The sequence below is a fragment of the Equus przewalskii genome, chromosome 21, assembly GCF_037783145.1.
Source record: "Equus przewalskii isolate Varuska chromosome 21, EquPr2, whole genome shotgun sequence".
In the NCBI taxonomy this organism is placed as follows: Eukaryota; Metazoa; Chordata; class Mammalia; order Perissodactyla; family Equidae; genus Equus; species Equus przewalskii.
Window position 1 is genome coordinate 24,567,944 of NC_091851.1, and position 22,934 is coordinate 24,590,877.

Below are 22,934 nucleotides of genomic sequence, written 5' to 3' on the forward strand. Positions count from 1 at the left end.
TCTGAACTGAGAATCCCCAGGCCACCGAAGCAGAGCATGCAAACCTAACCACTCATCCACGGGGCTGGCCCTGCTTGTAAGGTTTTTGCTGAGAAATCTGCTGAAAACCTGATAGGGGTTCCTGTGTGGATTATTTTCTTCTGCCTTGCTGCCCTTAATATTTTTTCTTTGTTATTGACTTTTGCCAGCTTTGCTATTGCATGCCTTGGAGAAGGTCTTTTTGCTTTCATGTAATTAGGAGTTCTGTTGTCTTCAGACACTTCAGTCCAGTTCTTTCCCCAGGTTTGGGAAGTTCTCAGCTATTATTTCTTTGAATAAGCTCTCTGCTCCTTTCTCCCTCCCTTCTCCCTCTGGAATACCAACAGTCCTTATGCTGCATTTCCTGATTGAGTCAGATTTTTCTCAAAGAATTTCTTCATTTTTTTTGTCTTTTCTCTTTTTTTAAAAGATTTTATTTTTTCCTTTTTCTCCCCAAAACCCCCAAGTACCTAGTTGTATATTTTAGTTGTAGGTCCTTCTAGTTGTGACATGTGGGCTGCTGCCTCAGCATGGCCTGATGAGTGGTGCCATGTCTGCGTCCAGGATCTGAACCAGTGAAACCCTGGGCTGCCAAAGCAGAGCACGTGAACTTAACCACTCGGCCACAGGGTGGGCTTTTTTTTTTTAAAGATTTTATAACGAGACTTGATTAAGTCTTAATTCTCTCTCCTCCTCCATCTGAAACATTTCTGTACTTCTGTCCTCTAAATTACTAATTCTGTCCTCTATGACATCAGCTCTGTTTTTTGTTTTGTTTAGTTTTTTTGGTGAGGAAGATTGGCCCTGAGCTAATGTCTGTTGCCAGTCTTCCCCTTTTTCTTTCTCTTTTTTTCTCCCCAAAGCTCCAGTACATAGTTGTATATCCTAGTTGTCAGTCCTTCTAGTTCTTCTATGTGGGATGCCACCACAGCATGGCTTGACAAGCAGTATGCAGGTCTGTGCCCAGGATCCAAACTGGTAAACCCTGGGCCACTGAAGCGGAGTGCACAAACTTAACCACTACTCCACTGGGCTGGCCCCTCAGCTCTGTTTTTTAAGGTTTCTAGATTGTTTTTTTTTTTATCTCATTCATTGTGTTCTTCATCTCCAGAATTTCTGTTTGTTTTTTTAAGAGTCTCAATCTCTTTTGTGAAGAATTCCTTCTGCTCACTAATTTTATTCCTGAGTTGATGGAACTGTCTTTCTGATTTTTCTTGTAACTCGTTGAGTTTCTTTATAACAACTTTTTTGAATTCTCTGTCACTTAGATTGTAAATTTTGGTGAGCTCAGGATCAGTTTCTGGAGACTTGTCATTTTGCTTCTGCTCTGGAGTGTTAATGAAGTTCTTCATGGTGTTTGATGAAGTGGCCCTTGCCAGTGCGTAGTGGTAGTATCAGATCACAGATTCCACCTGCCACCACTTGGGGGTGGGGGCAGGAGGTATGTTTCTGAACCCACCGCGTCTGCTGGAAGTTCTGTGGATAGGGCTCATCTCCGTTTGCCTGCTGGCCACAGTTGCTTGGCAGGTCACATATGCATAGGCACTATGATGTGGATTCGCTGCCTTGGCTGGTCCCCAGCCACTGGCACACTGCCAAGCTGGTGTGCACTGGCGGGGGGGGCTTTTGCGCACCCATGGGCGTGCTTTGTGCTCGGGGTGGTTCACCTGGGCTGCTGCACTTGGTGCAGTGGCTGAGCCCCGTCACTCAGTGTGGAGCATTCCTGTGGGCCAGGCTCCCGTTCTCTCTGAAAGCGAAAGCATTCATGCACAGGCCTGCCTGCTCCCCAACCTCCTCTTACAGTCACGCACCTGCTGCTGCCTGAGGACCTGTGACCTAGATCACTGCTGCCGGGGAGGGGAAGGGGATCCACTCACCTCCTCCCACTGCTTCCAGGGGATCCAGTACCTCCACCTTCAGATGTATGGCTGTGTGGATCTCTCAGACATCCTATTGTGCTTTGTAGGGAATCCTCTGTTGGTGAATGAATATCCGTTTGATTGTAACTTAGAGGGGCGAGACTAATGGAACAGCTCACTCCATGTGATGTGGACATCACTCTGCCTCTTCCTTGTGAACAGCTGCTTTGTATCCCCTTGCATGTGGACATGCTGTAATTTATTTAACTTGTCCCTTATTGCGGGACAGTTGGGTTATTTCCAGTTTGTCATTATTGCACACTTCGCTACAGGGAGCAACTTTGGACATACATCTTTGCTCGTTTGTAAATAAGTTCCTAGGACTGATTTTGCAGATAAAATCAAAGGGGAGTTTTAAAATGATTAGTTACTCACTTCAAAAAATAATTGTTATATGCAATATTTGAAAACTGCCAAAGGGCATAGAGTGAAAAGGAATTCTCTGTCCACCCTGACCCACTTCCCCATCCCACAGGCAATCGCTTTCAGGAAGTGTTCTTTTTTTTTTTAATTCTTCTTGGTGAGGAAGATTGACCCTAAGCTAACATCTGTTGCCACTTTTCCTCTTTTTGCTTGAGAAAGGATGCCACTGAGCTAACATCTGTGCCAGTCTTCATCTATTTTGTATGTGGGTTGCTGCCACAGCATGGCTTGAGGAACAGTATGTAGGTTTGTGCCTGGGATCCAAACCTGCGAACCCCAGGCCACTGAAGCAGAGCATGGGAACTTACCTACTACGCCACTGGGCTGGCCCCAGGATGTAGTCTTTTGTAACTTATTTTGACATAATTTCAGACTTCCAGAAAAGTTGTAAGAATAGTACAAACAATTCCCACATATACCCTTCACCCAAATTTCCCATGTTAACTTTTTACCACATTTGCCTTATCATATTCTGAGCTATTTGAGAATAACTTGCAGACATAATGCTTTTTCTCTTTCTCTTTAGTGTGTATTTTCTAAACACAAGGATAACCTCTTATATGAGCACAGTGTGGTTATCAAAATCAGGAAGCTAATTCAGTACAATTCTGTTATTGTAATCTACAGACCTTATTCCAAAATTTCCAATTGTTCCAATAACATCCTTTGTAGACAGAAAAATGTTTTTTTCTGGCCCAGACCCAACCCAGGATCGCACGTTGCATTCAGTTGTCGTGTCTTTTTTCTCCTTTAGGCTGGAACAGTTCCTTCTTCTGTCTTTGTCTTTCGTGACCTTGATGTTTTTGAAGAAGATAGGCCAGTGATTTTGTGGAATGTCCTTGGTTTGGGTTTGTCTGATTTGACGTCAGGTTAGGTCCAGGATCAGTACTTTTGGCAGAAATATCACAAAGTGACTCCATGTCCCTCTCAGCACATTATATCAAGAGGCACATGACATGGGTTTGCCCATTGCTGGGGTTGTTACCTTAGATGACTTAGTTAGGGTGGTATTTCTGGCAGAGAGTTTTAATTTTAATAGTTATTGCTAAACTGCCTCCCACATAAAGCTAGTCTCCTTGCCTCCAAAGCCTGTGCGATTCCTGGCCCCTCTCTCCCACCAGCTTGCAAGGTCTCTACCCTCCTGGTAGCTCTCCTGCTCCCCCGCCTCCCCTTTCTTTCTCGCCATCTGGAGGCGTTTAGCCTGTGGTTTTCAGTGTGTGGTCTGAGGAGGTCCCCTGGGTTCGCCACAGGTGCAGGCTGCCTGCTGGTTTCCCACAGTGGCCCTGGTGTACAGGTGGCAGGGCTCATGCTTCTGTTTTTGGCAGGAATTCCCTACCTTCCTGCAGCATTCCACACTGGGACTGTGTTGTAAACGGATCCATTTGTGGCAAATGTTTTCGTGATAGGGAGACGGTGGGGTCTTTTCTTCAGAGTGGCTTGTGGTCTGAAATGGCTATTTTGAAGGCATGTGAGCCACAGTGATGTCTGTGAGCTGTTTGGCACAGTTGTGCCCTTCGACTCCTGTGACAGTCTTAAGAATGAACGAGGGACAAGTCCATTTGGGATTCCCACCCCATTTTGTGGATGAGGAAACTGAGGTCAGAGATGGGAAGGAGCCAGGCCTGGATCCTTGTCTGTTGTGTAATAGATTGTCACTGGTACTCAGAGTAGGCTATGAACAGGATAGATATTGTTCTTGCCTCCAGAGCCCACTTGCTGGTGGAGGAGACAGATAATAGTCAAGTAAGCAAATAAATAAAATAATTCAGATTCTAAGTGCTAAGAAGAAAATAAAGCTGGGTGACATCTTAGGGCGTGGCTGGGGGTAGGCAGTGGGGGGCACCTTGAGACAGGGTCATCAGGGAGGTGACATTTGAACTGAGATGTGAAGAAGGAGAAGTTGGTGCCTAGTGAAGGACTTAGGGAAGAGTGTTCCAGATCATAGAAACAGCAAGTGCAAATGCCCTGAGGTGGGATTGAGCTTGGTGTGTTAGAGGTACCTCAAGGAGGCCCGGGTGGCAGGAGCAGAGTGAGTGAGGCAGGCCATGGAGAAAGATGAAGTCTGAGAGGTGGGAGTGGGTCAGGCCAGTAGGGCCTTGTAGGCCGAGGTGGGGACTTTTAAGTGAGGATGTGACAAAGTCTGATTTTGATTTTTAAAGGCTCCTGCTGCCTCCCCCATGGACAGTGGACTACAGGGGGTTGGGGTGGGGGAGGGCAAGGAGGCCAGTGAGAGGCTACTGCACATGTCCAAGCGAGAGACAATGGCAGCGTGGACTAGGTGGAGGCAGTGGCACACGAGAAGAGTGGACTAATTCAGAATGAATTAAATGTAAGATTTTGCCTCCAAATGTCGCCCCTAGGGGAGGGGAGGGCTGGTTCCTGCACCTGCTGGGCGTGTCCAGGCCCCTCACACTACTCTTACTTTTCCTGCTCCTTCCCATTCAGGTGTGTCAAATGCGTCAACAAATATTCCACGCCTGAGGCCTTGGAGCACCACCTACAGACCGCCACTCACAACTTCCCCTGCCCGCACTGCCAAAAGGTGGGTCCCGCCGCCCTTTCCTGCCAGGGCCGACGACAGGGGCAAGAGGTGGTGGAGCGAACGTGGCACCGTCTCCTTCTCCCCTCCCACCTCGGTAGTGCAGGCAGAGGCAGGGCTTGCCTCCACAGACTATGCCTCATCTTTGAAAAGAAGAGCTCTGCCTGGCCCTCCTTACCGGCAGACGCCTGTGGGCCGTCCCAGGGCTGCTGCTGGCCCAGGCCCAGCGTCTGAACAGCGTCCTTCAGCTTCCTGATGTGTTATTACCCTTGTTATTATTGGTTCTTCTTGTCCATGACTCTGGAAGCCCTCGCTCAAGCCTGTCCCTTAATATCATCAAATATTCAGGCATGTTCCAGTTGTCTTAGAGACATCGTAATTTTTGTAAAGTTTGTTTGAATCAGGTCCATATGTTGCAATTGGTGGATACAACCAAAGTTTCTGTTAATCTACAGGTCCCCCCACCAGTGCTGCTTTTGTTCTTTCTTTCAATTTATTTGTTGAAGAGACTGGGCTGTTGGTCCTGTGGAGTTTCCCGAAGTCTGGGTTGTGCCGATTGCATCCCCCTCCTGTGTGTAACTTGTTTCTCTGTCTCACTCATTTTCGTACAACCTTACACAGCAGATTTTCCAGGACAGCCCTGGTTTCACTTCGGCCTCCTTGTAGATGTTTCTAAGTATAGAGGCTAATTTTGAGCTTTGGAATTTGTGGTCCAGATAAAAGTTATCATCGGTTAAGCAAGAACCGTGTGCCAGATGCTGTTCTGAGCATTTTACCTGAATTGACTCATTTAACCCTAGGAGGTAGGCATAGTATTACTATCCCCATTTTACAGATGGGGAAAGCAAGGCACAGAAAGGTCACTCAGCTAGGAAATGGTGGCACTAATAAGTAGTGGGGCAGTTGGGTCTGTGTCCTTGCCGCTGCTCTATACCAAATGGGTGAAAAAAATGAATGAATGCCCTTCGTGTAACTGGGCAGGAAGGAGACATTTGGTTATTCAGTCAGTCATTTTTTCATTCGTTCCTTACTTGTCAGTCATTGGACTCAGGGCCTGTGTTGGGGAAGGAAAGCCCCTCTCTGTCCTCTCAGAGATCCCGGATATGCGAAGGGCTGTGATTCAGTGGGTTAAAGGCTGATTTTAAAAATGCAGGTGGACATTCAAGGGTGGAATTTGCCTTACTTGGCATGGCATTGTGGAGTCAGGGAGGGCTTCATGGAAGTAGTGACACCTGAGTTGGGTCTTAAAGGATGAGTAGGAGTTTGTCAGACTCAAACAGAAAGGCCCTTTGGGTAGAAAAAACAGCCTAGGTAGAAGCTCAGAACAGGCATGTTTTGACTGGGCTTATGGGTAAGTAGAGGGAACTGTGAGGGTCTCAGGGCTGAACCTGACATTAGGGGCCTGACCCCTGGTGGGCAGAAAGGAAGGTGTTTCTATAAGGGCTGGAAATGAGGCGCCCCTTGAGCTCGGAAGGTGGTGAGGGCTGGTGAGTCAGACCTGAAGCTGACTCCTCTCTTCTACAGGTGTTTCCTTGCGAACGCTACCTGCGACGTCACTTGCCCACCCATGGCAGCGGGGGCAGGTTCAAGTGCCAGGTGTGCAAGAAGTTCTTCCGGCGGGAGCACTACCTCAAACTGCATGCTCACATCCACTCAGGTGGGCACCCTGCCCCCCACCCACTCCTGCCTCCCCTTCTCCCCCTCCCCCGAATCCCCTCTCTGTTCTCCCTCCCGTCCCCCTTCAGCCCCCTTCTCTCCCCCCCCCCGCTGCCCCCCCCTTCTCCATCCCCCTCCCACCTCCTCCCTGGCCCCCTTCCCACCTGCCCTCTCAAGTGAACGAGAGGTTCCCACCGACACTAGAGCAGAGATGAGCCCGTAGAGGCTGATGGGGGACTCTTGGCTCTGTCCCCTGAGAGTCAGCCCCCTCAGACCGTTCTGAGCCTCTGGGGGTGGGGGCACTGTTCTCAATGCAACATTCCCACCCAAACCTGGACAAAATCCCCTCTCCTTGGTTCTCCATTTGAGATACAGTGACATTTTGTTTTTGATCTTTAAAATTTTTTTCTTTTCCTGAGGAAGATTAGCCCTGCCCTGAGCCAACATCTGTGCCAACCTTCCTCTGCTTTATATGTGGATCACTGCCACAATGTGGCTGAAGAGTGGTATAGGTCTGCACCTGGGATCTGAACTTGTGAACCCAGGCCGCCAAAGCAGAATACGCCCAACTTAACCCCTACACCATGGGGCTGGCCCAAAAATGTTTTCTTTATTAGTTAAAAATTTTGGTTTTCTTTTTCATTGAAAAGGATCCAAAGATTGAGGAAACCTGAGGAGAAAGTCCTTGATAATTCAAATCATTTATAATGAAAGTAAACCCTCCTCTCACCTCAAGATGAATAATCTCAATGTTTTTCAATTTTGTTTTTTTTTTTTTAACTGTGACCTATGGTAAAAAAACACATTTTATATTGCAATTCAGGAAACACATATATACACATAGAATATATTGAAACGAAAGTTTCGCAAAGAAACGTTTCCTATTCTGTTCAATTTTGGTTGTTAAAATAATCACCAACAGGTTGTGACTCACAGTTTGCAGTTTGAAAAATATTCCTACTTCTTCCCAAAGGTAGTAGCTGTTAGTGATCTAGCCGGGGTCATCCTAGTATTATCTTACTATGCAAAACACTTATTTACTTTTACACAAATAAGCACCTACTATAATCCCATTATGCACCTTTTTTTCTTCACCTATCAATGTACCTTGAAGATGTTCCCCAATAGCACCTCCTTTTTCTCAGCTGCGTAGTATTCTGCTGTGTTTACTATCTTTTATTTAACCAGTTCCCTGTGGATGGTCACTTAAATTATTTTTCAGCTGTTACTTTGTATACACAATGCTGTGTGGGTCCCTTGGCAAGCTTTTTGCAGTCTATCTGCAGTGTATATTCCTAGCAGTGGCAGTGCGAGGTTAAAATGTGTGTGCGGTACTGAGTTTCAGTTTGGGATGTTGAAAACGTTCTGGAAGGGATGGTGGTGATGGTTGCACAACAGTGGAGATATACTTAATGCCATTGAATTGTACACTTAAAGGTGGTTATAATGGTAAATTTTATATTATAAATATTTTGCCCAGTAAAAGAAGAAATAAAAGTAGATATATTGGTAATTTTGATAGATATTACCAAATTACTCTATTTTTTTAAAAATTCTATTATTATTCAAAAGTAATAGATGGGGCCAGCCTGGTGGCACAGTGGTTAAGTGCGCACATTCCGCTTTGGCAGCCTGGGGTTCACTGGTTTGGATCCCGGGTGCGGACATGGCACCACTTGACAGGCCATGCTGTGGTAGGTGCCCCACATATAAAGTAGAGGAAGATGGGCATGCATGTTAGCTCAGGGCCAGTCTTCCTCAGCAAAAAGAGGAGGATTGGCAGCAGTTAGCTCAGGGCTAATCTTCCAAAAAACAAAAAAGTAATAGATGCATGTTGTAAAAATGGAAGCAGTATAGAAATACATATAATAAAATGGTAAATTCCAGGCCAGCCCAGTGGCATAGTGGTTAAGTTTGTGCACTCTACTTCAGCAGCCCAGGGTTTGCCGGTTCAGATCCTGTGTGAGGACCTACATACCGCTCATCAAGCCATGCTGTGGCAGCATCCCATATGCAAAATAGAGGAATATTGGCACAGATGTTAGCTCAGTGACAATCTTCCTGAAGCAAAAAGAGGAAGATTGACAACAGATGTTAGCTTAGGGCCAATCTTCCTCACACACACACACAAAAAAAAACAGGTAAATTCCTCCTACAAATCCTAATTGCTACTGAGGGAGTTTGGTGTGTACCCTCCTCCACCTTTCTCCTTGCATATTCTGTGTATATACAAACACATATGGCTGGGGCTTTTTTGGACCATAGGCATTGTATTTTTTTCTAACAAAAACGGGACTATGTTAAGCTGTTCCACAGCTTTCTTTTCCTTCTAGCAATATGTCCGAGACATCTTTCCAGATCAGAAAACACAAATTGACTGTAATCTTTTTAAGGACTCCAGAGAGCATTCCATTATAAGGACCAGAATTTCCTTAATTGCTGGGGGCTGGCATTTTCTGAAAGTACTTTATTCGTTCCAGAGGGAGAATAGAGAGGAATAATGGCAGGAAATCCAAACAGCCCAGTAACAGCCTTTTGCCAAAAGACATTGTGACCCCTGACCCCTCTCAGGTCAGAGCTCCCCCCACAGTGGGTTCTGCAGCGGGGTGATCTGGGGAGACCCAAGTGGGCTCTGGATCATGCTGCTGGGCTGGAATCTTAGCGCCCCCAACCGCTACGTGTCGACCTATGAACTTCAGTCTTCTCATCTATAAAATGGGGGTAATGACAGTAGTTACCTCATGGTTTGTTGCAAGGGTTCAATTAGTTAAGGTGTAATTCCCCCTTTCTCGTGGTGAACCCTGTTTCAGTAAATGCCATGGCCACCCACCCTGTCATCCGGCCCACGCCTTAGGCTCATCGTTGACTCTTCCCTTCCTCTCACACCCCACAGCTGGTCCCCTGGCCAGGGCCCCTGATTCTGCTTTCCCAACATGGCCAGTGCTTGACCACATCCCATTTCTTGCACGTCCATCCTGCCTCCGCCCTCACCCGCTCAGTCTGTCCTCTGCACGCAGCCGGAGGGAGCCTGCGAAACTCTTAAGTCAGATCCTGTCCCTCCTCTGCTCAGCCCCTCTGGTGGCTTCTTATCTGACTCAGGGTAAACTCCAAAGTCCTTCCTTGGCCTTCCAGGCCCTCGCTGTTGGGCCCGGCTGCCCTGCTGGCCTCATCTTCTGCCTCGTATCCCCACCCCCATTCCAGCCACACTGGCCTCCTCATTGTTCTCCTTACCTGACCACCCCATCTAAAATAGCCCCCTCTTCTCCTTGGCAGAACAAAGTTGTGAGGAAGGCGAGAGGCTGTTTTCTCCCGGGCCACCTTCCGAGAGGAGCTACTGTCCTCTAGAGGGAGCTCCCTGTGGCCCCTGTCTAGACTCTCTCTCACGAGACCCTCATCCCCATCTGTGTCTCCTGCAGGTGAAAAGCCCTACAAATGCTCGGTGTGTGAGTCCGCATTCAACCGCAAGGACAAACTGAAGAGACACATGTTGATTCATGAGCCATTCAAGAAGTACAAATGCCCCTTCTCGTGAGTGGAGACTGGCCTGGGTGGGAGGGGACGGGTTCCCCCCCCACCCCCCGCCCCGGGACAGAGAGATGTCAGGTCTGAGAGCTGGAGGCCCTTGTCCCTTTTTTCCTTTCCTGGGCCCTGCCTGCCTGCTCCACTCCCCACCCTGCTTCCTCGCCCAGCCCTTCGAGTGGACAAGGGGCTCCCCCATGCCTAGGGCTGGCAGAGGGGCCAGCAAGAGGGTCCTGAGCTTGGTGAGCACCCCCTGACCAGTGGCTTTGGGTTCTAGGACACACACAGGCTGCAGTAAGGAGTTCAACCGGCCAGACAAGCTGAAGGCTCATATCCTCTCCCACTCGGGTAAGTGACTCATGAGCCTGCCAGGAGGTCTGGTTCAGCTCAAGTCCCCGGGGGCAGGCCCACCAGAAAAGCAGACACATCCCATGAAGCTTATTATCCCTGCCTGATACATTCCCACCAACAGACTTTCACTAATGTGAGCCATCAGCCAGGCCTGTGTTAGGGTCCTCAGGGTGCACAGAGCCGAGTCAGACACAGTCCTGCAGGCTGAGGGGGATGCCGACCTGAGAGGACAGAACTGTGAGTCAGAGAGGTGCCTGGTGTGAAGTGGTGTGGGTCAGGTATGGAGGGAGATCAGATTCTGACTGGGTCAGAGACATGGCCAGGAAGGCTCCTTGGTCCTCCTGGCAAAGCAGGGCAGCTGAGGTATGGAGCAGGGGTCTCCACACCACTCCTCAGTTTCTGGGGCTCCATGGAGCTTCCCCAGGGGCTGCTGCTTCCCCAGAACAGCTTGCCTGGCTTTCCACTGCCCTTTGGTCTAGAACAGAGTTTTTCAGCCTCAGCATTATTGATATTTTGGGCCAGAGGGTTTTTTGTTCTGAGGGACTGCCCTGTGCACTGTAGGATGTTTATCAGCATCCCTGGCCTCTACCTATTAGATCTTAGTGGCATGTCCCCCACAGTTATGACAACCAAAAAATGTCCCCAAGGGACAGCCAAAAGTCCCCTGGGGGGTAAAATCACCCCTGGTTAAGAACTACTGGTTTACAAGAAGAATTTAGTGGCTAAAGAAAGTTTGAAAACTGGGAGAGTGGATCAAGAACTTGAAGACAGAGGGCCTGGGTTTGAGTCTTGGCATTACCACTGGCCTGCTGGGTGACCTCAGGCAAGTCACTGCCCCTCTCTGAGCCGTAATCCCAGGGAGGCTGAGGGGGCTATGGCCCAGGCTGTGTGTGGGCTGGAGCTGACTTTGTGGTGGATATGGAGGCAGCAGTGATTTTCATTCAGTGAGTGAGAACCTACTGCGTATTGGGCACCGGAAGGGCCTCAGGGGACTCAGTCAGGCAGAGCCCCACCCTGCCTTCCTGGGAAAGCGTAACGTTTAGTGGCAGAGATCAAAAATGAACAGCCAACAAATAAGTATGTCACACCAAAGTATGCTGAGTGCAAAGATGGAAATGAACGCAGTGATGAGGCAGAGAAAGAAGGGGGGCCGGTATCAGGGAGGGCCTCCCTGAGGAGGTGACATGAGGACTGAGAACTGAGGGATGAGAAGAACCAGGAAATGGCTTCTGGGGTGAGGAAGCAGCAAGTGCAGATCCTCCAGCCAGGAAAGAGACTGGGGGGTGTTTGAGACAAGGAAAGGCAGGCGGAAGGCCCGGAGCACAGAGAGTGAGGCGGGGGATGGGGCTGAGAAGCAGAGGGGTGGTCAGACTGCATGGGCTTTGTGGGAAACGTGGGGAATCTCTGGAGGGTTTGGAGCCAGGAATGTCATGATCCTCTGTTTGTTTTACAAAGATGTCTCAGCTGCCCTGTAGAGAATGGTCTGCGGGGGCCGGGGTGAGGCGGGCAGACCAAGAGAGGAGAGATGCGATGGTGACCTGGCAAAGTTAGTGAAGGTTGGGGACTGAGTGGGCCATTCCAGGCAGGGGGAAACAGCAAGTGCAAAGCCCCAGAGGCAGGTGTCAGCTTGGTGCATTTGAGGAGAGCAAATGTGGCTAGCCCAGAGTGAATGGCTGGGAGAATGTGAGAGATACTAGAGGGAGCAGGGCCCAGATCACAGAGAAGCTTGTAGGGCAAGCTGAGAGACTGGGTTGTATGCCAAGTGCAGAGGCCCTATTGCAGGTGAGGGTCTGGTCCGTCTCACTGACTTCCCCTCACTCCCCAGGCATGAAGCTCCACAAGTGCGCCCTGTGCAGCAAGTCCTTCAGCCGCCGCGCCCACCTCGCTGAGCACCAGCGCGCCCACACGGGCAACTACAAGTTCCGCTGTGCTGGCTGTGCCAAGGGCTTTTCCCGCCACAAGTACCTCAAGGATCACCGCTGCCGCCTCAGCCCCCAAAAGGACAAGGACCTACAAGCCCGGCGGCCTCCCCGGAGGAGGGCAGCCCCCCACAGCAGCAGCAGTGGTGGGCACAAAGTGGTGACCCCCCTGCCCGACCCGCTGGGGCTGGAGGAGCTGAAGGACGCAGGGGCTGGGCCGGTGCCTGAGGCTGCCCCAGGCAAGCCGCCCTTCTCGGAACCAGATGCTGTGCTGTCCATTGTAGTGGGTGGCACAGTGGGTGGCGAACCTGAGCTGGTAGTGCCTGGGCATGCCGAGGGCCTGGGCTCCAACCTGGCACTGGCAGAGCTGCAGGCAGGGACCGAGGGCCCGTGTGCCATGCTCGCTGTGCCCGTCTATATCCAGGCCTCGCAGTGATGGTCCTGTGGCATTTGCTCCCTCGGCCCGGCCTGATGCTCCCCTTGGGGTCTGGGGCCTCTGGGGGCAGAGTAGAGGTCCTTCCCAGTGGAAACAAGCCATCGGCTGAAGTCCTTTTGGAATGTCATTTGTAAACCCTGGCCCGTGGCTGCCCTGCTGCCTCCCCTATCCCACTGCAAAGCCCTGCAGCCTTCTGGGATCTGAGGCAGGGGTGACGGAGAGAGATGGCCGACCCTCAGCCGCCCAGGGTCTGGCTGATCTGGGCTGGTGGTCCAGGCCACCTGAGAGAGAAGCCAGGGTGGTCCTGCCCACCCTTCTTCCGGGCTACCTCAGGGTGGCCTCTAGTCGACTGCTCTTCGGGAGATCTGACATGGTTGGAGCCCTTATCTGCTGGACTTTTCCGCATACGGTTCCCACAGCATCCCCAGATGAGTCTATGATGTAGGCATTTAGGAGGCCCTCGAGTGTTGTGGTTAGAATACAGCTATCGGCCAGATCTGGCTTCAAATCCAAGTGCTGCTACTCACTTGCTGCGTGACCTTGGGTAAATCACTTCACTTCTCTGAGCCCTGTGTTCCTCATCTGTACAGTGAGGTTTATGACAGTACTACCTCATAGGGCTGTTATGGGGATCCAGTATGATGAAATATGCAAAGGACTTGGCATAGTACCCAGCACTCAGAAAGTGCTCATGTATATTTTTATCAAAATGTGTGTCCACATGGCTCAGGCCCCAACTTTGGCAGTTTCTTTCTTAGTCCCTAGGTGACAGCACTCCCCCCTCCAAGTGTGTGGGGGCAAAGGGGTCCAGTGGCTCCTCCCACACGGCCATGCTGATCCATTAGCCATGGTCATAAAGGAAGGAGCAGGTTTGGTGTTCCCAGATGGTTATTTCAGAACATGGCCCATGGAAACACCCAGGGGGAGGCGTTTAACTTGCTTTTGAAAGTACAGGATCCTGGGCCTCTCCCCAAACCCTTTGGAATCAGAAACTTGGACCAGAGCCAGAGAGGTCCATCTCGAGCCAGCCTCTGGAGGGCTGTAGACGCCCCTACCTCCAGCACTCCCTCCCTCCTCCCCCGCTGGTCCAGGGTGAAGCAGACCAGGCTCAGCAGCAGGCAGGGGAGTAGAAAAGGGGCCTTAACTGATGGTTCCTCATTTATCTTTGCAACCACCCTGCTGGGCCACACTGCCTCAGTTACAGGAGAAGAAACTGAGGCTCGAAAGGGTACAGGGGAGGACGCGGCAGAGCTGTCTCGCTCAGTTGGTGACCAGGGTTCCTTGAAGGCTTGCACAGCCCTCAGACATCTGTGCTGGGGCCCAGGGCTGGAGCTCAGAGCAGGCCCGACACCCCACATCCTCAGGGAGGAAATGATGCAGTGGGAGGGACACAGGAGGCTGGAATGCACAGCTGAGGGGGTGAGGGCTGTAAGTGTGCCCAGCCCTCAAAAAGGCCAGAGGAGGGACTGGTGGGGACAGGAAGCCTGGGAGGAGGTGACATTGAGCTGGGCCTTGACGCAAAGTGTTTTGATGGATGGATAGACAGAGGAAGTCGTGTCAGGTAGAGCAAGGCATGAGCGAAGACCTCGAGGTATGACAGTGCAAGGCTTGTCGTGCTCCAGGGCCCATGAACGGTCCAGGGTGACCAGAGATCTGGGGACAGTGGATAGATCATGAGACTCGCCAGTACACTTCACGCTTCCACGCGATGGACGGTGTACCGAGCCTTTTGTGCCACATCACCTCAGCCCCGTCAGGTGAGAGTTGTTACTTTCCTTATTTTACAGGTGAGGAAACAGGCACAGAGAGGCAGAGTCTCTTGCCCAGGCTCACACAGCTAGTAAGGCGGTGAGCTGGGATTCAAGCTGGGCGGCCCGCCTCCGTGTGCTCTTAGTCGCTCGCTCTATTGAGAAAGGGGCTGATGTCGAGTCAGAGCGAGCCTTGGATGTCGGGTTAAGGAATGGGACTCTATTCCCTACAGAAGGGAGGAGTCACGGGAGGGGTTAAACATTTTTTAAAATTGTAACAGTGACATTAAAGGAAATGTTAAAAACCACATCTCCATCCTAATACACAGCTATTTAAATTATTTCTCTCTTCTTCCTGTCGCTGTACGCATGCGTGTACATTGACCAGTCCTGAGGACTAATATTTACTTATTTACTAGGCACTTATCACCTGCCTGGCACTATCCTAAGTACTTTGAGGTGGGTGGTACTTTTAATCCCATTTTACAGCTGAGACGAGGCAACAGGACCAGCAAGGTTAAGCACACAGCAAAGTCACACAGCAGTAAGTGGCAGAGCCAGGCCACAGAACAAAGGACATATCAAGATCAGGTCTAATATTTAATAGATGTGGAGTTGGACTACAGGGGAGGAGGCTGGGGCAATATTGGGGTTCCCATAGCTGAACTCCTGCTAGGTTGGCAGACGGGGGGACTGAGGCCCAGAGAGGGGAAGGCCCTTGGTCAGAGGTCTCAGAGAGTTGATGACAGAGCTGCTCCAGGACCGCAGGGCCCTTCACAGAGCCCCGAGATGCTGGACGGGGTGTAGTGTAAAAAGAGGGGCTGTCCTGGGCATCCAGGGCCCCCCGGACTTTGGCATCAGGCAGAGCTGGGTTTGAATCCTGGCTCTGCCCCCTCCCAGCTGTGTGACTGTGGCAAGTCACTTCCCCTCTCTGAACCTGAGTGTCCTTAGGTGTCAAATGGGGAGAATAATAGTACCTACGCAATGAGGTGGTTGTCACAATTCCAGAGAGAAAATTCAGGTAAAGTGAGATCACAGATTGGCAGCCCATGGGTTGAATGCAGCCTAAAGACAGACTTTGGCTTTCAAAATGTTTGAGAAAAATGAGCCAACATTTAAAAATAATGAAATTAAAAACCAGCAGGAGTGAAAAGTGAGATGCATTCTCTCTGTGTCACGAACAAGACCAGGTGCCTGCCCTCCCTTATGTTGGAGGCCTAGCCAGAGCAATAAGGCCAGAAAGGGAAGGAGCAGTAAGAATCAGAAAAGGTGAAATAATAGCAAGGTTGTTGAAATATATAAAAATTTACTGTGTTCCTATACTCCAGAAGCAATTAGAAAATGTCATTAAGATTGGGAGATTTCAGATAAAAGTCTGGGTTTTTGACTTTATTGAAAGTTGGGGTATCTGGCACAGTGAGGCAGTGGTCAGGTGGAGCTGGGCTAGCCAGCCCCTTTCGATGGGCACGTGCATTCCAGATGCCATAGTCCCTGCTCTTCCCTGCTGTCTCCCTGACATTGCAGCTGAATGTCCGTTTCTATTTACTGAACTTGTGTTGATTTATCTTAGAGAAATATTTATAATTTCCTATGTCTCTCAAAAGTGGGAAAACCAGATGACCAGAGGGGGTCATGTGATTTTTTGTGCTCTGGCCCCCTTTACTCATCTGTCTTACTGTCTGGGCTCTGTGAGTATATGACCTGAGGAACCCTGCAAATCCTGCCTCCTGTGCCCCTCCCCCTTCCAGTCCTCTGTCTGCCTCTAAGCTAGCTGGCCTCAGTTTTCTGTCAATAAATGTGGAAAGTTGTGTCTTGTCTAACTTTACTGACTCTCTCCTAAGTTCCGAGCCCTGTGCTCTGTGCCTTATTTACATGTCACGGAGTCCTCAAGACACCCTTGGAAGCAAGCTCTATCACACCCGTTTTACAGATGGGGAAACCAAGGCTCAGAGAGGTATAGTGACCTGCCCAAGGACTCACAGGCAGAATGTGTGGAGCTGTGCTTCAAATCCAGGACTGACGGACTCCCAAGTGCCTGCCTTGGCTCATGATCTCAGGATCTCTAACGCTCTCACCAGCTCTGATGGGCTGGGAGTTTATTTGGAACCACTTTTTCCCAATCTCCAGCCGCTGCTCATCTCCTCAGCCACCACCACCCTGTCCAGGCCACCAGCCTCTTCTGCATGGATGACTGCGTTAGGCTTCTATTTGGTCTCCCTGCTCTCTCTCATCCCCCACCATGATCCATTCTCTTGACAGCAGCCCAAGGGATCTTTCTAGAGCCTGAATCAGATTATGCCACTTTCTTGTTTACAACCTTCCAATGACTTCTGATCTCTCCCAGAATGAAATCTGAAGTTTTCCCTGTGCATTTCAAGGTTCTACATGATGCAGCCCTCCTCTTCCGCCACTCCTTTCTTCTCTCCGTTCCAGCCACACCTGCCCTCTTGCTGCTCCTTCATAATAGAAGCTAGTTCCCACCTCAGGGCCTTTGCACTTGCTGCGCCCTCTGTCTGGAATACTCTTTCCTCAGATTTTCCTATGGCTGGCTCCCTCCCTCTATTCACCTTTGTCCAAAAGTCATTTCCTCAGAGAGACCTTCCGTGGCCCATAACCCCTACCCACTCCCATCACACTTTAGTTCCTTACCCTGCTTCCTTTTTATTCATCACCCTTGACATTATATTAGACATTTCTTTATTGTCTGTTCCCCTCATTAGAAACAAAAGGTCCATGAGGACGAGAGCTTCTGTCTGTTTTGTTCACTGATTTGTCTGCAGTGCCTGGGACCGCCCAGGAATTGCTCGATGCCTGTCTGTTGAATGAACGAACAACAGCACTTAAAGAACGGGCCCACTCTGCCCATCCCCTCCTCCCGTTCCCCGGAGGCCAAGGGTGAGTTTCTCCAGTAAGAAGCTGCCATGTAGGCTGAGAAACGGCTGACCCAAAACCCTGGGAGCCTGATATCAAGGATGCTTTCCTTTGTCTTAAGAGGGAGCCGAGAATATCTGGGACAAACAACAGAGGCGGTGGCTTGGAAGTCTCAGATGACTGAGCAGCTATCCCTTGGGGCCCAGGAGGACCAGTTGGACGGGTTTTGTCTCCCCTGGGGAGGAAGGGATGGAGGTGGCAGCTGCAGGTGCTCCCAGCCCCCAAGGCTGCCAGCGCATGACCCCACGGATGCTCAGGGCCTGAAGGGTGGTGGTCAGCAAGGTTAACTGATTGCACCTCAGGGCTGGGGGAGACCCCTGCTTGCCAGCGGTGGCCGGGGTGTGGTCAGGCCAAGGCCCACCTTCAAGGCCTTGGGCCCTTTGTAAAATCACAGAGAATAAACTGAGGCCGAGAGAGGGAGAAGGTGTTGTCAAGGTCTCGTCATGGCAAGGCTGAGTCCAGCTCCAGCTCTCCTGCCCACAGGTCACTGCTACCTCAGTCTATTCATTTATTCACTTGACAAATGTTTACTGATCACCTGCTATATGCCAGGCCTGGTTCTAGGCGTGAACAAAACAATGATCTGTGGGGCTCCCCTGTGGAGGAAGCAGAAAATAAAATAAAAAAGTAAACGGGCAAATTATATATGTTAGGAGGTGGCGAGTGCTGTAGAAGAAAGAAAAAACAGAGACGAGTAGAGGTTTTGGGAGCGTGGGATGGGGGGCAGCTTGCAGCATTCTGTGCGGTGGCCTGGAAAGCCTCTCTGGGAAGGAAACATTTGGGAAAGGACTCGAAGGAGAGGAGAGAAGAAGCCATGTGGTTATCTGGGGAACACCATGCCAGGTAGAGGGCACAGTGCCTGCAAAGCATTGTGCTAAGGCTAGAGGGCTCTGCTGTGTCTGAGGAACAGCAGAGAGGCCAGTGTGGCGGGAGTGAGGAGTTGGAAAGATAGCGCGGTGACGGAAGGAACATGACGTGACATGTAGGGACGTTGTGAAGACTTTGTTACTCTGAGGGACATGGGGAGCTACTGAAGGGCTGTGAGCAGTGCATCTCACATCTGTTTTTCAATGGGCCTGTTTGGCTGCTGTGTGAAGAATGTGCTGAAGGGGGTCACAGTGGAGACAGGAAGGCCAATAAGGAAGTGTATTAGTTTCCTATTTCTTTCTTTCTTTCTTTCTTTTTTTTTGAGGAAGATAAGCCCTGAGCTAACATCTGCTGCCAATCCTCCTCTTTTTGCTGAGGAAGACTGGCCCTGAGCTCACATCCGTGCCCATCCTCCTCTACTTTATATGTGGGACGCCTGCCACAGCATGGCTTGCTAAGCGGTGCCATGTCTGCACCCGGGATCCGAACCAGCGAACCCCTGGCTGCTGAAGCAGAACGTACGCACTTAACTGCTGCACCACCAGGCCAGCCCCAGTTTCCTATTTCTGCTGTAACAAATTACCACAAATTTCATGGCTTACAACAACACAAATTTAGTATCTTTCAGTTCTGGAGGTCAGAAGTCTGATATGTTTCTCACTGGACAAAAATCACTGAGTTGGCAGGGTTGCGTTCCTTTTGGAGGTTCTTGGAGAGAATCCATTCCCGTGCCTTTTGTGGCTTCTAGAAGCTTCTGCATTCCTTGGTTTGTGGCCCCTTTCTGTCTTCAAAGCCAAAAAGGTAGTATCTTCTAGTCTTTCTCTGACCATCCTACTTCCGACTTGTGATTACATTCAGCCCACTAGGATAATCTAGGGTAATCTCCCCATCTCAAGATCCTTAATTTAATACTTCTGCAAAGCCCATTTTGCCACTTCTGGTGACATTCTGGGGATTAGGATGTGGACATCTTTGGAGGACCATTATTCTATTTATCATAAGAGGCTACTGCCATAGTCCAGATGAGGGATGATAGTGACCTGGCCCAGAATGACAGCTGTGAAGATGGTGAGAAGTGGTGGGGTTCTGGATATATTTTGAGGGTAGAACCAACAGGATATTCTAAGGGGTTGGATGTGGACCTTTCCTTTCTTGTGGAAGGGGACTTTTATTCTGCCTCTGCCTTGGGCCTGGGCCTGGATGAGGATGTGGTTTTCTCTGGGGTGAGGTCCAAGGAGTCACGAGTCATTTGCTGGAGCCTATGTGGCCTCCTAGGGCACAGTGCCTGTTGCAGGGCCTGCACATGCTTAGATGAATGGGTATGGAGTAGGCCCTGAAACCCACCATTAGCTCATGTGCAGGGCCCCTCCAGTTCACAATCTCCCCACACTCCCCACTTGCCCCTCTCAGTTTCTGCTGGGTCAGGCCTGCCCCTATTGCTCACTCAGCCCTATCGCCCTATTCTCCTGTGCTGCCACGCCCATCACACTTTGTTTATTTATGTGTTTGTTTGTGTGTATCTCTTTATCCATTCGTTCATTTGGATGTAGACAGTATAGCATAGTGGCTAAGCGGGTTGTCTTTACAGTGAGAATCCCAGCTCTGCCCCTACAAGCTGTGTGGCCTTGGGTAAGCTGTTTAACTTCTCTGTTTCTCCAGTACCTAACATATAAAATAGAGACAATAATAATGCCTGCTTCATGCAGTTGTTGTGCAGGCTAAATGAGGTAATGCATGTCAAATGCTCAGCTCAGTGTCTTGCTTAGCATAAAGTGCTCAATAAAGATTTTCTATTATTTGATGGGGGTTCAGATGCCAGCCACACCACATAGTAATGGTGTAACCTTGGGAAAGTCATTCAACTTCTCTAAGCTTCTGTTTACTCAGCTATGATCTCTTCCTACCTCAATGGGCTGTAGATGAGTGATTATGTGAAGTATTCTACATAAGCCATCTGCCTCAGAGTGAGGGTGTAACAGATGTTAGTAATTATTATTCCTGTTATTATTATTGTTTATTTAGTTTGTAAATATTTATTGGATGCATATTCTGTGCCAGCCCTTTACCTATGTTCTCACTGAATCATCAGAATGGCCTAGTGAAGAAGATAGTATTTCTTGTACAGATGGGGAAATTGAGGGAAGTGAACCACCTTGCCACATGGCTGGATGGCAGAGCCCCAGTTCTACTCTAGGTTTGTGTGGTGGGCACAGAAACAAGTTTTCTTTTCATTACTTCAACACACTTTTTTTTTTTGAGATAAAATTCACATAACATAAAATTTACCATTTTAACTATGTTAAAATATACAATTTAGTGTATTAATTGGTTTGCCTTTTTGTTTTTGAGATGTAATAGTTGTTTTTCTTAATATATTCTGAATATTAACCCCTTGCCAGATATAGGATTTGCCAATATTTTCTCCCATTTCATGGGTTGTCTTTTTACTTTCTTCATAGAGTACTTTGGTGAGCAAAAGTTTTTAATTTTGATGATGTCCAATATATCTATTTTTTTCTTTTGTCACTTTTACTTTTGGTGTCATATTTAAGAAACTATTGGCTAATTGAAGGTCACAGAGATTTACACCTATGTTTCCTTCTAAGAGTTCATGGTTTTAGCTTATATATTTAAGTTTTTGATCTATTTTGATTTAATTTTTGTAAATTATATGAGGTAGGGGTGCAGATTCATCCTTTTGCATTTGAATATCCAGTTATCCTAGCACCATTTGTTGAAAAAGATTATTCTTTCCCCATTGGATGGTCTTGGCGCTCTTGTTGAAAATCAATTAACCATAGGTGTATGGGTTTAATAGACTCTCAGTTCTATTCCATTGATCTGTATGTCTATCCTTATGTCAGTATCACACTGTTTTGATTACTGTAGCTTTGTAGCAAGTTTTGAAATTGGGAAGTATGAGTCCTCCAACTTTGTTTTGGCTATTCAGGGCCCCTTGCAATTCCGTATGAATTTTAGAATCAGCTTGTCCATTTCTGCAAAAAAGGCAGCTCAGATTTTGATGGGATTGAATCTATAGATCAATTTGGGAAGTGTTGCCACATTACCTATCATAAGTCTTCCAATCCATGAACATGGGATGTCTTTCCATTTATTTAGGTCTTGTTTAATTTCTTTCAAAAAAGTTTTTGTACTTCTCAGTGTCTGTGACTTGCATTTTATCAGATTGAGCAGTTCTATTCCTAATTTGTTGAGTGTTTTTATCAGGAAAGGGTGTTGGATGCGCTTGTTTTTTTACAGCTAAAAATCAGCAAAATCTTCTGTATTTGACTTGGTAAAATCGTGTGAGACCAAGTTTCATAATGACTTTTATTATTCTTAATTCAAAACCTATTATTCATAATAAGTTTTACTAATTCAGCTTTTCTTAACATGTTTTTAAAGAAGGTTACAAATATATGGCTGGGTATCTTTACCCATGTAACCTTGGGCAAGTCCTACTTCTGTGGACCTCAGTTTCCTCAACTGTAGAATGGAGGTGGTACAGTAATGCTTATTGCCTCAGCTTGGTGGATGGAGATAAGATGGGATTTTGTATGCAAAGGTACTTTGCAAACAAATAAAAACTGTATGCTTCTATTGCTGCCTTTACCAGAGATGTTTTTTAAATTGGGATATAACGTGTAATAAAGTACATAAGGTATGTAAAAGGGCACTGATCTTAAGAATAAAGATGGGTAAATTTGTATACATCCATGTGAACGCCACTGGATCTTGATATAGAGCCTGTTAGCACCCCACAAAGGTCATTCTGCCTGGTCTACATCACCCCCCAAGGTAACTGCTATTCTGACTCTTATCAACAGAGATTAGTTTTGCCTGTTTTCGAGCTTTGTATAAATGGAATCATACAGGCTTAGTATCTCATTTCTTTCACTCAGCATAATATCTGTGAATCATCCAAGTTGTTGCAGGTAATGGTAACTCTTTTCACATAGTTTTTAATGAGCTAATACCTTATTCACAGTTTGAAAAGCCTGTGCACTTGCCCAAGAGACCAGAAAAATGAAAGCCATGAAAGCTCAGGGCTCTCCAGTGTCAAGCCAATCTGCCCTGTGAATCTCTGCCAAGACAGTTGAATCCTCAGCCAGGATGGCAGCTACCTTGCCCATGAGTCACCACCTCTCATCCCACACTCTAGGCAGACATCATGAATCGATCTTGGCACATTTTTACAAGGATTCCTAATGCAGCCTCAGAATTCTTCTAAACCTAGCAATGTGAGTGGCTCACACCAATTGATTGGGTTGGTACTCAAGATTAAATCTGAATATTCTGCTATCACATCCCCAAGATGTTTTTCTGGCCTCCCAGAGTTATGACATGAGGGGCTCTACTATCATCCTCAGTTTATCCCACATCAATGTGAGACTGGTGGTGGTGAGGCCTACAGTGTCTGCCTGTTCATATATTCTTTGGGTCATGGCTCAAACCCAGCAAGTGTTTGCTACCTGTGTGCCTGGTTGCAGCATCGCTTAGATAAGAACGGACAGGGCGGATGCTTAGGGGTGGAGGGGTTGCTGTACCCATCAGGTAGTTTGGTTGAAGCATCTTTGTTTTTATTTCTTATTTTGATAAAAACATTGC

At 48.5% G+C, this 22,934-nt stretch overlaps 1 protein-coding gene across 6 annotated transcripts in view; it reads left to right on the forward strand.

Moving 5' to 3' along the window:
• Positions 1 to 16,336, forward strand: part of ZNF341 (zinc finger protein 341) — a 58,329-nt gene extending 41,993 nt beyond the window's left edge. For all 6 annotated transcript variants that reach the window (XM_070588036.1, XM_070588042.1, XM_070588039.1 and 3 more), the window contains 5 exons: positions 4,806 to 4,902; positions 6,424 to 6,556; positions 9,972 to 10,083; positions 10,352 to 10,422; positions 12,251 to 16,336. In XM_070588036.1, the coding sequence (XP_070444137.1) occupies positions 4,806 to 4,902; positions 6,424 to 6,556; positions 9,972 to 10,083; positions 10,352 to 10,422; positions 12,251 to 12,780 (943 nt within the window). In that variant the 3' untranslated portion in view covers positions 12,781 to 16,336. The remainder of the gene's footprint in view (positions 1 to 4,805; positions 4,903 to 6,423; positions 6,557 to 9,971; positions 10,084 to 10,351; positions 10,423 to 12,250) is intronic.
• The last annotated feature ends 6,598 nt before the right edge of the window (positions 16,337 to 22,934 follow it).